We start from the raw sequence: 12,402 nt of genomic DNA, 5'->3' as shown, positions 1-12,402 counted from the left end.
GCGGAGAGGCTCCTGGGAGGGTGGGTAACACCGCGGCGAGGTGTGGCGTCACGGCCGCGTGACGTCACGGCCGCGGCGGGCGAGGCCCGAGCTTCGAGGCGGCCCCGAGCCGGGGGAGGCCGCGGCCTGGTCGGGGAGAAGGAGGAGGAGGAGGAGGAGGAGGATGGGGACGGGGACGGGGACGAGGCCTTTGGCCGCCCGCCCGCCCCGGCCCCTCGGTGCTTTTCCCCCCCGTCCTCCACACTCAGCCGTTACCCCGAGGCCTGGCCGCCGCCACGCATGGCAGGGCCGGGAGGAGGCCGAGCGGCCCGGCCTGCCCCGTGCCGCCCCACGCTCCCCGCTTGGCCGTGCTCTCCTGCCGCTCTCCGGAGCCTGGGAAGTGCCGCCGCGATGCCGCTTCCCTCCTCCCTTGGGAGATGCGCGCTTGCGAGTCGCCCCGTGAACCGTTAGCACGTTGTGGGACGGCTGCTCTACGCCCGCGCGCCGCTTCGGGCCTCCATGGCGCCGAGCGCCCCGAAGCCGCAAGCGTGGCGTAGCCCCCGGCGCTGCAGCGACCGGCGGGGCCCCGTCCCCATCCTGCCTTTGGCTGCTTTCCCCCTGACTCCGCTTCTCCGCTGCGTGCGAGCGCTGCTGGGGACAGCCACCGCCTCTGCCTCCGCAGAGGGACCTGTAGGTGTCACCAGATACTGCCGTGCCCGTCCATCACCTCCCCATCTCTCCCCTCCAGGCTGCCTGGAGGATGGAGCCTGCTTCCGTCCGGACCAAAGTCCCTGCCTTCCTGTCGGACCTGGGGAAAGCCACGCTCAGGGGAATAAGGAAATGTCCCCGCTGTGGCACTTACAACGGCACGCGGGGCCTGAGCTGCAAGAACAAGACCTGCGGGACCGTCTTCCGCTATGGCACTCGCAAGCAGCCCAGCGTCGATGCCGTCAAGATCGTCACCGGCTCCGATCTGCAAGTCTACTCCGTCCGGCAGAGAGACCGGGGACCGGATTACCGGTGTTTCGTGGAGCTCGGGGTTTCGGAGACAGCCATCCAGACGGTGGAGGGCACCATCATCACGCAGCTCAGCTCCGGCCGCTGCTACGTCCCGTCGTGCCTGAAGGCCGCCACGCAAGGCGTGGTGGAAAACCAGTGCCAGCACGTCAAACTGGCCCTGAACTGTCAGACGGAGGCCACCCCGCTGACCCTGAAGAGCTCGGTGCTCAACTCCATGCAGGCCTCCCCCGAGACGAAGCAAACGCTCTGGCAGCTGGCGACCGAGCCCACGGGGCCCCTGGTGCAGCGCATCACCAAGAGCGTGCTGGTGGTGAAGTGCAAGGCCAGCCAGAAGCACAGCCTCGGCTACCTGCACGCCTCCTTCGCCCAGAAGGTGAGCGCGAGGAGCCTGGCGGAGCACAGGTTCTTCTGCTCGTGCCAGGCTCTGAAGTCGGGCAAGGCCGGCTCGGCCAAGGAGGAGGCGGCGCAGAGGTGCATCCACTTCTTCGCCTGCATCTGCGCCTTTGCCAGCGACGAGGCCCTGGCTCAGGAGTTTGCCGACTTCCTCAGCTACGACTCGGGCGGTAGGTGGAGGGGGCACGACGCAAAGCGATCGGCGGCGTGGCACGAGGGGGAGAAGGAGGAGAGGCCGCGGGCGTTGAGGGGACAGGCGGGATTAGGGGGAGCGGTGCCCGGCCGAGCGCGGGCCGCCCTCGGCTCTCCCGCCTGCGCCCTGCGTTGCTGAAGCACCCAGCTTCTGCCCTGAGCTGCCCGGAGGCGAGGGGAGCCCTCAGCTGAGCCCCATCAGGCCTTCGTTACCTGGGGCCTCGTTTCCTGCCTCCTCCCACTACAAATAGGTGGCTCGGCAGGGAGGCAGCCAGTGCTGGGCTGAGGCAGATGGTGGGAGCTGGGCTCTGGGGCTGCTGCTTGCTGGCAGCTGCTTTTCCTTCCCGTTTTGTGCAGGAGCGGAGCTGGGTGCTCCCGGAGTCAGGGTCTGCCCCTGGGCAGCAGAGCCCCAGGGGCTTTGCTGCAACCTGCTGCTTTAGCGAACCAGGTTTCCTCTTGCCAGGGCGTCTTCTGTTTGGGCAAGCACGACGGCTGTGGTGGGGAGAAGCTGAAATGGCTCGTCGCAAAATCCAAGCGGGGCAGGGTGAACTTCCCCTGGGCGTTGTGCACCCCCATAGGTGCCCCTCGATAATCCCACTGTCTCTTTAGGCACCCAAATATATTTGGGAATCTGCCCTGAGAAGGCCAACCCGGATGAAGTGAGTTAATTAAAATCGCAGACAAACTCAATTCCACTTTCGAGGGGCTGTTTCTAAAGTGGCTGGGTAGTGATTTGGGCCCCATCTGGGGGACTAGACTGTAAAATTGGTACAAGATGGAAACCAGCCCCTCTCTGCCACGCTCCCAGCGGCTGCCTCGTGATGCCCTCCCCAAGAAGCACTTCCCTCACCTGTATCCTGAGTTTCCCACTTGCAAAACATGTCTGCGGGGCCAGAGTGTCTTTTGGGGTTTCTCTGAGGATGCCTGTAGCACACTCTGAGGATTTGGGGTGGGAACTCCCCAAAAAAGGGCAGCGTGCTCCCGTGTCGTCGTGCGGCTGCGCTGTGCCTGTCCCGCGGCCCTTGTGGCATTGCTGCTGCGGGAGTGAAGCCGGGAAGGCAGCGGATCCGAGCCCGGTGCCGTCGGGAACGGCGCTTGCCTTTAGCCAGGTGAGTGTCTGGGGAGCTGGTCCGAGGCGTGCTGGTACCGCGGGGTTTGATGTTAGGTCGGAAAGTGCGAGAAGAACAAGCTGGAGGCCTGATTGCAGGCGGAGACACAAAACCTGGGAGCGGTTGTATTTCTTGGTTATCCTCCCGTGTGAGCGCACCGGGGTACCAGGCTGCCGCGTGCTCGGGGGCGAATCTTGCTGTTCGGATGCTGAACACGCCCTGCTCCGGTCCTGCCTCCTTCCCTGGTTCCCTTTTGACTTTGTGTCAACAGTTGTCCTCTGGGGCTCGTCTGAGTCCTGCCTTTCACGTCTGGGTTTTTCCCCTTGGTTTTTGTTTAGTTTTCCTGTGTTTTTAGGAACAATGACTCAGGGCAACGCAAAATGTTGCTTGTTAATGGTTGGCACGTTTGCTGCCCCGTGCTTTGGCAAGCCGCCCGCGCCCGCCAGGTCGGGAGTCGTGCAGCAGCGGATCCAGTGCCAGGCTGTGCGCGCAGCCGCAGAAGAGCAAAGCCCTGAATACTTAGCGGAGTCTCTGGTTTCCCTTCACCTGAGTAACTGTCCGTGTGGGATCAGTCCTGGCGGGCTCACTGGGGCCGCTCGCGGGAGCAGTCACGGGAGGGCGCGTGGGATTGAGGATTGGTTAAGGAGCCTTTAAGGCCTGAGCACTGCTTTTCCTAGGTCTGAAAGGCCTCATCGTGCCGCAGCTCGTCTGCGGCCCCGAATCGACGGTGCCGGCTGGGGAGACTGCTGCTTCCAAGCCCAAGAAGAGGAAGAAGGACGTAACATCTGGTGAGTGTCCGTCGGAAGGGCTGCGGCTCAGGTTATTGCAGAGCTGGACGTTTTCTGAAAGAAAAGCGGCTGCCTTGCCCGCTTGCAGGAGGGGCAGCCCCGCTGTGATCTCTGAGAGCCGTAGCAGGCCTTACACCCTGCCTGCTGCAGGCTTCCGCAGTGAGTCTGAGCGGCTCCTTTAATGCTTATTTTTGGTGGTGTTAAGCTGGAAAGTCTCTCGCTCCCACCCTCGACGGGCGCGAGGGGCTCTGCGGGACGCGCGCGGGTTGCCAGGGCTTGTGCGCTGAAACTCTCCCGACGTGAACTGCAGGTGCGCAGGGGAACAGCCCGCTCCTGGCTCAAGATGCAGCTAACAGCGGCCTGAGGAAAAGCAGCCTGAAAAAGCCGGCCGTTGCTTCGTCGCTGAAAAGGCAAGGTAGGGCTCGTCCCCGCGGCCTCGGGCGCCGCCTGCAAAGCGGCGGCTGTCCGGAAGCGCCCGGGGACCACGCGAACGCGAAGCCGTGTGGACCTCGCGGGCCGACGACTCGGCTCACGCTGCCGTAACCTCTGCCGAGGGGGCGGCTGGGGCTGCAGCCCCTCCGTGTCACTCCACCGATCCCTGGGGAATTCTTCTGTGCTTCTCTAGGAGGTGAAAGTCGGGGTCGGGAGCCTTCTGCTGCCTTGGTGCGACTGGGAGCACTGTGTCTCGTGTAACTCTAGGGCGCTGGCATGCCTGTGGCTCTCCGTAAGCGGGGGGACAGTGCTGTCGTGGGCAGGCAGGCATTATAACGCTATTAACCTAATGCAGTTATATGCCTTCCCAGACAAAACTGGATAGGTGACGCAGCTCAGGCACGGCAGTAACCTGGACTGTTGCTCTTTTGCCATTCTCGTGGTCTGTAGTGTCCCTCACATACAAAGCTGCCGGGGGGAGACCCATCCTGGCCGGAATCCTCGAACAGCTGTATTTTATAGTGGGAAATGCTTGCTCAGCTGGGCTCTGGCCGCGTTAGCTATCCACCCAACTCTCCTGGGGAGCCACGGGGCATGTGCCAGATGTAAATGAGACGTAAACTCGGATAACCCTGGCCGCCTCGGGGAGCGTTTCACGTGCGTATATGTAATAACTGTTAGCTCTGAGGAGAAGAATGTGGACTTGCGTGTGTTTACGAGCTGTTCAGCGAGCTGAGGGTCAGTCCGACTCCCGTGCAAATCTGCGGGTGTTCCCCGTGAGTTGCCGCCCTTTAGAAAAAGCCTCGCTCCTTTCTGATAGTGGCTGGGGCTGGCTGGAAAGCTTTTTTTAGTGCTCTTTTCTCTTAGCTTTAGTTTTGGCCTAGAAAGTGGTACAAATCTCTTCTTTTTCTCTCCCCCTTCCCCCAAATTAATTGCTTGCTTGTCTGCTGTTTTGTCTTTTCCCCCCAGTTCTGGTTGGGGGGGGGTGTCTGATCTCCCGCAGCGGACTAGCTTGCGTAGCGCTGGACATGTGCCCACTAGGAAACGCGCATGCCCCCGGGTCAAGTTGCAAGCGCTTTCCTAGGGTGACTAGCCAAAAGCCAAGCTGCCCGAAATAGCAGAGGGGAGCTTGTGAGGCAGAGTGTGAGCACTTGCTCTGCTCTGCTCCTGCCAATGCCTGTGTATGCTTCAGGGAGAGTTTGGGGCTTCTGGGGCTTTCTTAGCACACGGAAAGTCCACGGGTGGTTTCTGTGAAAACTGCTCTGTAATAAACAGTGTAATTATTGTACTGTGGTGCCAAGACTGTAGCTGTTACTGAAATCAAGGGGGGATTTAGTGTGTGCCGATGGGTCCCCACAGACCTCTGCTTTTAAAATAGCTCTGTATTTCTGAGCCCAGGGAATGCGATGCCCGATAAAGTCATTTCTGATCCCTCAAGATGGTGGAAACGTTGTTGTTTGTTGTGCTGCTGTCTGCTGCCTTTCTGTGCTGTTTTGCAGGGATCATCACGTCTACCTGCTGGGAAACTAGTGAATGGGAAATGGGAAATACTTGGCTACATGCAGACACTCACCCAGACCCTGTCCCGTGGGGCCAGCGTGTGCTGGCTTGGGATTGTCTGAGTTATTTTTTCCTTCCTGTCTTTGCTCTTCCCTTGTGTGAGGTGTAGATTCTGGTTTCACTTTCCTTTTCCCTGTAGGCTGTAACCAGCTGCTGGATGAGTCGCAGGTGACCCTGTCCTTCCAAGAGTGGCTGGCCAGCGTCACCGAACGTATCCATCAAACCATGCATTACCAATTTGAGGGTAAGGCTTTGGGGACCACCTTCCGAGAGCCTTCGGGCACGATTTCGCTCCCAGCGCAGCCTCAGTAGTTAACAGCCAAGCTCCTGGCAGCATTAAGTAACTGTTAGCCCAAAGGGAAGCACGCGCTTGCCTTGGTTGGAGCAAATATTATTTTGCCTGGGAAGTTTCCGTCGTCATTCATTCCCTAAGCAGGGGCTTAGCTCTTATCACAAGCCTAGTGCTGATGTTTATGCTTGGGGAAGGGAGAGACTCCCTTAGAGCTTATTTTTGCTCAAAGAAACAGCCTGGAGCAGAGCAGAAAAGGTGAGGTAAGGTGAGACACCTCACACTGTGTTGTGTCTTGTGCATCTAATACCTGGGGGGGTCAAGTCACCTGCACTGCTCAGCTTTGTGCAGGGCAAGTGACAGCACCTGACCCCAGCAGGTAGCGTGACCCCGACCATCAGGCAGAGGGAGGGGGCCTTTGGCGTTTCTTTAAAAATCCTTTCCCGGGATGTAGCGCGTGAGCACAGCACTGCCAGCAGCAGCCGTGAGACTGGGGGGCTAGTGCCCTGGTGCAGCTGGACTCCTTAATACAAGGACAAAAGTGCTAGAAGGCAGCAGGTGTGTGGGGGGGGGGCTCATTCCAGGCTCCATAAGCCCTTCCCAGACATGTCCGTCAGCTTGCTTTGTGCGATGATGCTGTTAAGATGAGTTGTGCGTGTGCTCTGCCCTCCACCTGCTGCTGGTGGCAGTGGCGGAGACCACAGCAGCAGTGCCCTCTGCTCGCCTAAAGGCAGTTCTAGTGCCCCTGAGGGGCCCCTTTCGGCAGCAGGACCCTGGCTTAGCAGACGGCTGTACTGCCAGCCTGGAGGAGCCGCAGGTCCCGCCTCTGTGATAAGCTCAGCCTTGCTGTGCACAGCTGCACTAGAGCCCCCTGAAACAGGGGGTGGGTTATGGGACAGTCAGGGGTAAAAGTGGTGGGAGATGGCGGCTTGGGCCCTGGGCAAGCGCAGCCTCTCGCCTCAGCCCCCGGCCCTTGTCCTTGAACTCCTAGGCAAGCCAGAGCCGCTGGTCTTCCACATCCCGCAAGCGTTCTTCGACGCGCTGCAGCAGAGGATTTCCATTGGGAGTACAAAGAAGAGGCTGCCCAACTCCACCACCGGTAGGATGGGACTGAGCTTGTACAGAGCGAGCACCGTGTGCTGCTGAAGGCAGATGCTTCTGGGGGGGAGAACCAGCAGCAAGAGAGAAAACAGCAGCAGCTTTGGGAGCTAGTTCCTGTTTCACACACTGTCTTCGTGAAAAAGCTGCTAGAAGATGACAGTGGCTGAGTGAACAGGACCCAGGGGTTGGACACGGCTGAGTTAAGGGGGATGTGGAGCCTCTGCTGCGTGCTGGTGCTGCTAACTGCTTCCGCCCGAGTTCTCATGCAGGTTGGGGCTGGCTGCCGCAGCAGAGCCTGCACCAGGGCTTTCGGAGAAGTTACTGCAGGGTTGGCGTGGTGCATGAATAGTCAGCTTGCCCTTGAGTCTTCTCCGTGCTCCTTTTTTGAATTAAGCAGACTACACCCCCCCCCCTTCCCCCTAGCAAGGGTTCCTCAGTGCTTCAACCTAAAGCTTCCATGACTGTCTGAAGAGTAAAGCAAGGCTCTAGCCTACACAGGAGCCTCTCTCAGAGGTTAAGGGCAGTACATGAGTGTGACAGGACCATCGGCTGCAGCAGCCGAGGCAGTTGGGTCTCAGGCCCCCTGGCACTGAAGTGGTTAGTGCCCTGGTGTTCATGGAACTCAAACTTGGAGCCAGCAGAGGCAAAACAGATCTCAGTAAGAGGGCCAGGAAGGATTTACTTTATTTGCTGCTATTAAATGAGCACTGGAGACGAGTCCTCAAGCTAGTACTAAACAGTGCACCCAGGGCCAGGGTGAGGGGTACCTCATGAAAGAGGCAGACAGCAGGAGCTGCAGCAGGGGACAGATCTTGCTCAAGCCTACAGCAGAGGTAAAGAAAAAGGGGAAGGTGGGCCGAAAAAGAAGAGAACCGCCCTTGACAAACATGATCCCCCTTCCCCGTGGCCGTGGGCAGAGCAAGACAGTGTCCACCTTGCAGCCACTAACCAGGCTTCCCCCCCCCCCCACCCCAGCTTTTGTCCGCAAAGACGCCCTTCCGCTGGGGACTTTCTCCAAGTACACCTGGCACATCACCAACATCCTGCAGGTCAAGCAGATCTTCGATACTCCCGAGGTAAGGCCGAGAGGCAGCCCCCGTGCCCCGCTGCGACCGCGAGGCTCCAGGTGAACCCACAGGCTGCGGTGGCCCGATACCAGCCACAGCACAGGGCGCAGGCTCTGCCCCCGCTGCCACCACCCCCCCCTGCTCACGGCAAACAAGAGCCCCTATGCTCCCTACCTCCTTCCCCCTGTTGCTGCTGGCAGATGCCGCTGGAAATCACTCGCAGCTTCATCCAGAACCGAGATGGGACGTACGAGCTGTTCAAGTGCCCCAAGGTGGAAGTGGAGAGCATTGCCGAGACATACGGGCGCCTGGAGAAGCAGCCGGTGATCCGGCCCCTGGAGCTCAAGACCTTCCTCAAAGTGGGTGAGTAGCCGGGCTCGGGCCGGGCCGCCCTCGCTGCCCCGGGCCAGGGCTGGCTTTGGAGCGGCAGGAAGCAGAGCCGCCGTCCAGGGCGAGCGGCCTGCACAGCTGAAGAGAAGAGGAAGACGCTGAAGAGAGGAGGGGGGCTTGGGCTCTGCCCTGGCCCCCACCCCACCGCCGATCCTCCAAGTACTGCGCTGGGGCCTCCCTGCCTGCAAGAGGGGCCCCCCAGCAAGAAGGGGGCCAAGCTCGCACACACAAAAGAGCCTCCAGCAAGAAGGGCCCCCTCCCACACACACAGAGGGGCCCCCCAGCAAGAAGGGGGCCAAGCTCACACACACAAACACATAGGGGAGCCCCCAGCAAGAAGGGGTCCCACAAAGGGGTGCTGGGTCCTCAGAGGGGGCAGGGCTCCCCCCATAAAGGGGACCCCCCCTTAGAGGGGAGTCCCCACAGGGACTGGGCTCCCCCCATGGAGGGGACCCCACAAGTCCCCAAAGGGGGCTGGGCTCCCCCTATAGAGGGAACCCCCCTCACAGAGGGGACACCCCTCCATAGAGGGGACCCCCCCCAGGCCCCCAAAGGGGGTTGGGGGTCCCCCTGGAGGGGAGCCCCCAAAAGGGGCCCCCCCTCCATAGAGGGGACCCCCCAGGCCCCCAAAGGGGGCTGGGGGTCCCCCTGGAGGGGAGTCCCCAAAAGGGCCCCCCCACCAGGCAAGACAGCAGCCACAGTTCTAGTGCCCCCCCACCCCCCCCCCAAATCTCATAATCTCAGACACTCGAGATAGTTTCTGCCAAGGCCACCCCTCCCTCCCCACACCAAAGGGAAAACCCACCCACAGCATGAGTGGGCCCACACCCTTCACCTACAACAAAACTCAAGTGTGCTTTGGAAAAAAAAACTCTAGCACTAGGGGCCCCAGCAAGAAAGCTGGGCTCCCCTGAGGGGGGCAGGCTAGGGCCCCCCTAAAACCAGGTGACTCAGCCCCCAGAGCTGAGCCCTGGGGGGCCCCAGCCCTGCCCTGACCCCCTCCCCCCCCAGGCAACACCTCCCCCACCCAGAAGGAGCCCACCCCCTTCATCATCGAGTGGATCCCCGACATCCTACCTCAGTCCCGCATCGGAGAGCTGCGCATCAAGTTCGAGTACGGCCACCACGGGAGCAGGCACCCCGCCGCCTTCCAGGACCAGCAGCCGCCCCTGGAGCAGACGCTGGAGCTCACCCCCCTCACCACCATCACCTTCCCCTGAGCCCCCCCAGGGCACCCGGCACAGACCCGCAGCACCCCAGGGTGCTGCCAGGCACAAGCCACAGCACCAGAACTGCCAGGGGGGGTCACCGAGCCCAGCACAGCCTGCTGCTGCTGCAGCAGGGGCAGCGGCACCCTAACAGCCCCTCTGCCCCCCACATCCACCCCACAGGAGCCAGGGGAGCAGAGCCATCACCTCCAGCACAGGGTCAGAGCCAGGCAGCAGGGCTCAGCCCCAGGTTTGGGGGTCCCCAGCCCCCCAAGGCAGGCAGGAGCCCCCCAGAGCCAGGGCAGCTGCAGGAGGCTGCTCAGGGCTGGGTCTGGCCAGGCTTCACCACCTCGCTGCACCCTGTCCCAGCATCTAGCACCCCCCCCAAGTGTTTTGCCTTACGCCTGCTCAGGAGTTGCTCCTACCTGGGCCCATCACCTCTGCTCCTGGCCCTGCGCAGCTTGGGGACGAGCCTGGCTCCAGCTGCACCTTCCCCACGGGGAGCAGAGCCGCAGCGAGGGTCCCCTCGGCCACCTCGGGGTGCAGGGAGCCGGCCAGCCCCGGGGAGGGGAGGGCTGCACAGCCGCTGCCTGGGGAAGCAAAACGATGCAGGTTAAACCCCCCCAGCACCCAGCAGACCCCCATGTTGCAGCCACAGCGCTGCTGGCCTGGGGTGCACAGAGGTGACAAGCCCCCGCAGGGCTGTGTCCTGGGGGGGGGGGACACAGCAGGAACCGTTTCACCCTGCCAAGCCCCCAGCAGGGCAGGCGCAAGGCCAGTGGGGCACTTTGCCCCCCTCGCTGCAGGCAGCTGCCCTCCCTGCCTCACCCCCGCAGCCGCTCCGGAGCCCCACAGCCCCGGGGGGGGCAGGAGACGCATCACCCCAGCCAGGCGGGTTCGGGGCAGCAGCCCCCCGCGCAGCACCGGCGGGGCGGCTCGGCCCCCGCTGTAGCCACCCAGAGCAATAAAGCTGTTACCTCACCCGCACGGCTCCGACCTGCTTCGTCCGCGGCCCCGTCTCCTGCTCCGGGCGCTCGCCTCCATGCCGGGCGCATCGCTCACCTCCACCGGCGAGGCTCGGCCCGCCGGGCACCACACCGGCTGCTCCGTGGCCAGGGCATCTGCTGGGCCAGCTCCCGGTATCCGGGCCTGAAACGAGCTGCACCGGCAGGGCCGGAGCCCGGGCGGCACCGGGGCCACCCTGGGACCGACCCTCCCGGGGCAGGGACACGGCCGCGGGGCGGAAGGGGAGCCCTCGCCAGGGCGGTTCTGCTCTCTGGAGCCACCAACAGCATCCCGGCACCTGAGCCGTGCACCGGGGCCACCCGGGGAAGGGGAAGCGCTGGGATCCCCCGGCACCAATGGCCTGAGCCATGCTGACCCCCCCCCCCCCCCCAGGGGCCTCGGCCTCCCCCAGGGCCGGGCACCTCCGCAGCAGAGCGTGGAGCTGCACCCACCTGGGAGCCGAGGGGCTGCGGGGGCCAGCGACGCTCCGGCCGGTCCTGAAGGGGGTAAAACCACCAGCGAGGGAAGCCGGCAGCCCTGCGGCACCGAGCCCGGGTCCTGCAAGGCAAACGGGGACGTGAGGGCAGCCGCAGCGGGGCCGGGGCAAGCGGGGGCACCTGCGGGGCCACCGGGGCGCCCAGAGCCGCCAGCAGCGGGAGCAGGGCCGGCAGCCGGGCTCGCTCCCAGCCAGGCACGGAGAGGGGTAAAAACACCCCCACGCTCACCCTGGGGCTGGGGTTGCACCAGCACCGCTCTGCTCATCATCCTCAGCCCTTCGTCGTGGGGGCAGGCGCCAGGGTCGTCCCTGCGGCTTCATCCTGTGCCGAGACCTGCGGAGAGAGACAGGGAGCACCGACGGCTGCGGGGCAGGGAGGGGGCCAGGGGGCAGCTGCTCCTCGCTGAGCCCCAGGGCTCTGGGATGGGATGGGATGGGATGGGATGGGATGGGATGGGATGGGATGGGATGGGATGGGATGGGATGGGATGGGATCCCCAGGCCCTCCCCTGCCCAGCAGCTCCCACCCAGCTCAGCCTGGAGCCCTGCTTGGCCCCGGGGGGTTTAAGAGGCCGCGGGCAGCCCTGCCCTCAGCACCCAACGTGGCACAGCTGGGCCCAGGCAAGGGGCCACCAGCTCCTCGTTAGCCCCTGATTGCGCTGCTCCCCCCCCTTCCCAGCAGGAGTTTCCCAGCTGCCCCCCCGGTGGCTGCAGCATCCCAGGGGGCTGCACAGCCAGCGCCAACTCCAGGCCTGGCGGCCGGACACGGGGCCCCGCGGCTGGGGCCAGGGCAGAACCGCCTGCGCCGCCTGCGCCGTGCTGGCCAGGGGGGCACCGGGCCGGGCGCCGGAGCAGCCAGGTGGCAGCGTGCAGCTGGGACACAGGGGGCAGGCCGAGGGTGGCAGGGGCAGGACACAGGGTGCTGCGTGCAGCGGGGGGGGGGACAAGATGGGGGATGCAGGTGGAGGACAGAGGAGGCTGGAGGGTGCAGGAGGAGGATGGAGGGTGCAGGAGGAGGCTGGAGGGTGCAGGAGGAGGATGGACAGTGCGGGGGGAGGCTGGCAGGTGCAGAAGGAGGCTGGCGGGTGCAGGAGGAGACCGGAGGGTGCAGGAGGAGGATGGAGGGTGCAGAAGGAGGATGGAAGGTGCAGGAGGAGGCCGGAGGGTGCAGGAGGAGGCCGGAGGGTGCAGAGGGAGGCCGGAGGGTGCAGGGGGAGGCTGGAGGGTGCAGGAGGAGGCTGGAGGGTGCAGAGGGAGGCTGGCGGGTGCAGAAGGAGGATGGAGGGTGCAGGAGGAGGCTGGAGGGTGCAGAGGGAGGCCGGAGGGTGCAGGAGGAGGCCGGAGGGTGCAGAAGGAGGACGGAGGGTGCAGGG

General features: G+C 63.6%; 1 protein-coding gene across 1 annotated transcript; it reads left to right on the top strand.

Moving 5' to 3' along the window:
• Positions 1-269: 269 nt before the first annotated feature.
• C29H2orf42 (chromosome 29 C2orf42 homolog) lies at positions 270-10,511 on the top strand. The gene is made up of 8 exons (XM_067312390.1): positions 270-1,562; positions 3,371-3,481; positions 3,792-3,896; positions 5,613-5,717; positions 6,754-6,861; positions 7,839-7,939; positions 8,131-8,293; positions 9,332-10,511. The coding sequence occupies exons 1-8, from the start codon at positions 740-742 to the stop codon at positions 9,538-9,540; spliced, it is 1,725 nt and encodes a 574-aa protein (XP_067168491.1). The 5' UTR covers positions 270-739; the 3' UTR covers positions 9,541-10,511.
• The last annotated feature ends 1,891 nt before the right edge of the window (positions 10,512-12,402 follow it).

The sequence above is a fragment of the Apteryx mantelli genome, chromosome 29, assembly GCF_036417845.1.
Source record: "Apteryx mantelli isolate bAptMan1 chromosome 29, bAptMan1.hap1, whole genome shotgun sequence".
Classification (NCBI taxonomy): Eukaryota; Metazoa; Chordata; class Aves; order Apterygiformes; family Apterygidae; genus Apteryx; species Apteryx mantelli.
Note: the sequence above shows the minus strand (reverse complement) of the source record. Positions and strands in the feature narration are given on the sequence as shown.